At 39.4% G+C, this 4,539-nt stretch overlaps 1 protein-coding gene across 1 annotated transcript; it reads left to right on the top strand.

Annotated features, from left to right (window-relative positions):
- The first annotated feature begins 449 nt into the window (after nt 1-449).
- LOC134203320 (uncharacterized) lies at nt 450-3,651 on the top strand. Its single transcript, XM_062678195.1, has 2 exons — nt 450-899; nt 3,500-3,651. Exons 1-2 carry the CDS (start codon nt 450-452, stop codon nt 3,557-3,559), a joined length of 510 nt encoding a protein of 169 aa, XP_062534179.1. The 3' UTR covers nt 3,560-3,651.
- Nucleotides 3,652-4,539: the final 888 nt, after the last annotated feature.

Raw genomic sequence — 4,539 nt, 5'->3', positions numbered from 1 at the left:
CTGTTGAGGTCGAAATACGTATCTGTCAAGATACAATTAAGAGGTGGAATTCAATGGGATTGTATAAACTCGTCTTATGACAGACTTGAATAAAGTAAAAACAACTTAATTTACCGAAGACACCAATCTTATATGGATCGATGCACAAGTTTCTTCTCAAATTCAATAGTGATCATTTCGGATTTGCTCCTTGTCGAATGCAACTTGTTGCGGAAAAGTCTGTTAAGGATTACCTACTATACACATAGTTGGCTGCAGTTTGAGATCGACCAGCAAAGCGTTCGGTTGTGCATTCGATTCTCTGTCGGTTCTTATCGCATTTCAAATCGCTGAAAATACTATCGACCGTTGCCGGTACAGTGCCATTGCGCCTCCTTAAGCTATTCGCCGAGCTATCTGATTAGTGCCAGTGTAGGGAAGTTTCGTTTCCCTGTCCTGTGTCCAGCGAGATGCTGGGCACAGGAACGTTCCGCGGAGGCGGGGGATCATTTCGCGGAGGTGGCGAATTCCCGCTCCTTGGGTCTATCGCAAGTGATAATCAAGGGGTTTATTTCGCTGTGATTGAACGTGACGATGAAGAAAATCCGTCGCTCGTGGGGATATCACCATTTGTGGTTGCTCGAGGAGTTAAAAATGCCGTGGGAGATTATGAAGATTCGCGTTCGGAGATGGATGGTGCCCGTTATGTGGTGAAAGTTCGTGGTAACAATAAAATGCAGAAATTATTGAAGATGAAGTGTTTGTCAGATGGTACCAAAGTGAAGGTTGTGGAACACGCCCAATTAAATTTCACAAAAGTGGTAATTAGTGCGCCAGAAGTTGCCCATATGACCGAGGATGAGATCCTTGAAGAACTAGCTGATCAACATGTTACCGAAGTCAGGCGGTTATCGAAAAAGGTGAGTCCATCTAGCCGCCTAGCGTCTGTCCTTGTATTGAGAATACATAAACCAACTGCACCGCAATACATCACAGTTGGATTGGTCAGAAAACCAACTAGACCTTTTTATCCGCGACCTACCCGATGCTTTAACTGCCTCGAGTACGGTCACATCGGCAAAAATTGCAAGAAGAACAGAAGATGCCCAAACTGCTGCAACACATGGCATGACGAAGTATGTAATCGACCAACCTTTTGTCTACACTGTAACCAAGACCATTCCATCAACTCTCCTCTTTGTCGAAAGTTCAAAGAAGAACAAGAAATCGTTAGAATCAGAATTCAACTTGATGTCCCCTTCTCACAAGCCCGCCGTATCTTCTCTGAGCAGCGTGGCTCCTATTCGCAAGTGACACAACAAGCAAGAAGACTACCCAAGTAACAATCTCAATGCTTCGAAGATTTATGCTAGTTTTATAGAGGTTTTATTACGGCATGTAGAAATGCTTAAAGTTTTATTTTGGTTTTATTCAGTTGTCATTTAATTAGATCCGCAAGAGTACTTGAGAACTACGTTTTGAATTCCAATATAAAACCACAGCTCTTTAGGTTTTATAATGCTCCTGTGTTCCTCCCCAGAGCTAAAAAATGGAACTGACATAAAGCCAGCAGTTAAGTTATATGTTGGTTTTGATCAAGACTTATAAAAGCTGCCAAGCTTCGTAGAGTCCTGCATAAAACCCACATATAACCTTTACTCCTGAAGAAGACCTGCATAGGAATACGAAGCTTGAAACTACTACTATGGATAGAAACTAAATTTTCAGCACAAATTGTTTGACCCACGGAAGTTTTTTCATTTCGCTTTCAGTCGAAAATGAAAAAAAAAAACATTAGCAGTTTTTTCTATGTCGTGAATTATGTAGGGGAACTGTTCCGATCTCCATCTCACTCACTGAAAATACATTCATCTTATCGGGAAGTAAATAAATACGGCACCAATTTCTTCGCTTCTTTTTGTCAACATGCGAACTCCTGTTGAAAAAAATCACAAATCAAATACCTTTCCATTGCTCTGCTTTCAATGGGATGAACATCGGAGCCATGAGTTGAAATCCAGTCCAGAGCAGTTCCCTTATATATTAAAGTCGTTGAAAAAACTGTTCAAACAGCATTTGCCCATGAGGGGTATGAAAATATGCATTTTATCTATACATGCTTTGCCAATTTAACACGAGTAAAACACTTTTATGGTACAAAATATACCATTTAACAATTGCCACTATATGCTTTTTAATTGAAATACTTATTTTTAAAAGTACTTGCATTCGATGCCGAGGGCAGAAAAAGTTTGTTTATGATTTTTTTTATATCTGTCTACATTGTCATGTTGTCATTATATATAAAACTACCAAGCTTTAGGTTTGACCAAGATAAAACTTGCTAGTCGTAACATGGTCTTGAAAAAGGCCAAGATAAAACCTCTAGGTGTTTGAAATGCCCAGATAGGGCCAGTTCAGGAGTGATGGTTATATAGAGGCATTTTTTATGCAATCAAAGTTTTATTCGAAAAAATGTCGCCGATATGAAAAAAATTATGAATTTCATAATCGAAATATCATGCAAATTTTTGTTTCACCTTTTAAACGGTAAAATTGGACATTCTAATAAGTTTTAGGAACAATGCTTTGATTATTTGATCAACCAAAGTGGTTATTCATGGAAATTATCTTTGAAGTAATTAACTAAGGCAATTAATTAAACTTGAAAAATTCTAAATAATAACAAATTAACGAAGCGCATTGTTAAAATACTGATTATTTATCATGGTTTCACCATGAAAAATCCCTGGCATGCCTTCAAACATGCATAGAACACTCAAAGCCAAATATGAACTTTTATTGAACTGGCTGATAATAATTCTTTTATTTTTGTTGTTGACATGTAATCCATGTATTGCAGGAAGAAAAGCATTTTTTTTTTTCGAGTACAAACAATAAACAAATAATCAATCTGAGAGTTGACAACTGTTTCATTATCGGCTTATTTGTTGTTGTATCATAGTCATGAAGTGGTTGTATCATGGTTATATAGTGGTTCTCAAAACCACCAAGTCTAGAGGAGGTTTTATGTTGCATGTTTTATGTGAGACTTGAAGTATATTATAAAACCGTTGGTTCTGAACTGGAACGCATATTAGGTTTTAATGATTGCAATAAAACTGGGCCAACTGGCTGTAACCTGGTTTTATAGAAATCTTCAGGAGGTTGTGGAAACTGCGAGGACTGCATGAAGGTTTTGAGATTAGGTTTTGAAGAACGCTATAAAACTCTGATACAACCTTAATTGTTACTTGGGTATGCACCTGCAAATGTTCGTGCAACACAAATCGTCAGGATTCATCTAATAGCAGACCCCCAACAGCCAATGACACTGACACGATGACCACTACTCAGATCGAAACAGATGACCAGATCCTACCAACACAGAACACATTGTTGACACCCGAATAAACGAACGACGATGGTAAAACAGACTCGAACAACATCATACAAACTAATCATTCCCTTGAACCAAACTCTCAACAACCCAGTACATCATACTCATCCAAAAAATCAGGAAAGAAGAGCAGGAACAACACACCCGTCGGACACCAACCAAGAGAAGCTGAATACTTAGGAGACTCGCCGCCACGGAAAAAAACACAACCATCACCTTACACGGACGTAGATTTGAAGCAACCACAACAAAATGAATCCAGAAGAACGAGATACAACAGATAGACCAGGGAGAGCTATTCTGCAGTGGAACTTGAACGGCCTCAAAAGAAATCAAAATGAGTTACGACAATTAATATACAAATACAATATTTACGCTCTAGCGCTGCAAGAAACACATACCAGAGAAAACTTCAAAATACCACATTTCCATTCTTATTATCATCATGATACTGGACATGCAAGAGGTACATGGGGGGGTGTTGCTATTGCAGTGCATGACAACTATTCCCATCATCGTATCCAACTACATTTCCCCTTTACTCTAACATTAGTTTCGATATATTTACCCCATGGCATGTGTGATAAAAGCACGCTGATTGCTCTGTTCCAACAGCTTCCTAGACCGTTCCTCGTCCTGGGTGACTTTAATTCCCATCACTCGGCTTGGGGCAGTAGGAAAACATCTTCTAATGGAAGAACCCTCCTCGAAACAATCGATGAAGAAGACCTGCTGCTTCTTAACGATGGATCCCACACACATCTAACAATCAGCTCAGGGAGCACGGATGCGATAGATCTGTTGAATTGGGAACTGAATTTCTTTGGGAGGTTTTGCTGGATACACACGATAGCGATCATTTCCCCATTATTCTTAAAGTTGAAACCTCAGATCAAACAGTTAGAAGTAGAAAACGTTGGAAAATAAATGAAGCCAATTGGACCCTTTTCGAAGACCTTATCACTACCCATCTACCCCCTGTGTAGAGAACGATATGCAATCAATTACCCGAGCTATTGTCAATGCTGCGGAACTGTCTATCCCACAAACGACTGGCGTTCACCGACCCAACGGTGCGCCTTTGTGGAACACACAATTGGCTGAAGCAATACGAAATCGTCGTAAAGCTTTACGTGAATTAAAACAAACACCCGTTGAAC

Source organism: Armigeres subalbatus, unplaced genomic scaffold (assembly GCF_024139115.2).
Source record: "Armigeres subalbatus isolate Guangzhou_Male unplaced genomic scaffold, GZ_Asu_2 Contig1779, whole genome shotgun sequence".
Classification (NCBI taxonomy): Eukaryota; Metazoa; Arthropoda; class Insecta; order Diptera; family Culicidae; genus Armigeres; species Armigeres subalbatus.
The sequence above is the reverse complement of the archived record's forward strand: the minus strand, read 5'-3'. Positions and strand labels throughout refer to the sequence as shown.

What these genes read in the sequence shown, in the direction of transcription:
- LOC134203320 (XM_062678195.1), top strand. Translation starts at nt 450, where the DNA reads ATGCTGGGCACAGGAACGTTCCGCGGAGGCGGGGGATCATTTCGCGGA. An exon ending in TCAGGCGGTTATCGAAAAAG is followed by an intron (nt 900 to 3,499) that starts GTGAGTCCATCT and finishes CCAAAAAATCAG; the next exon opens with GAAAGAAGAGCAGGAACAAC.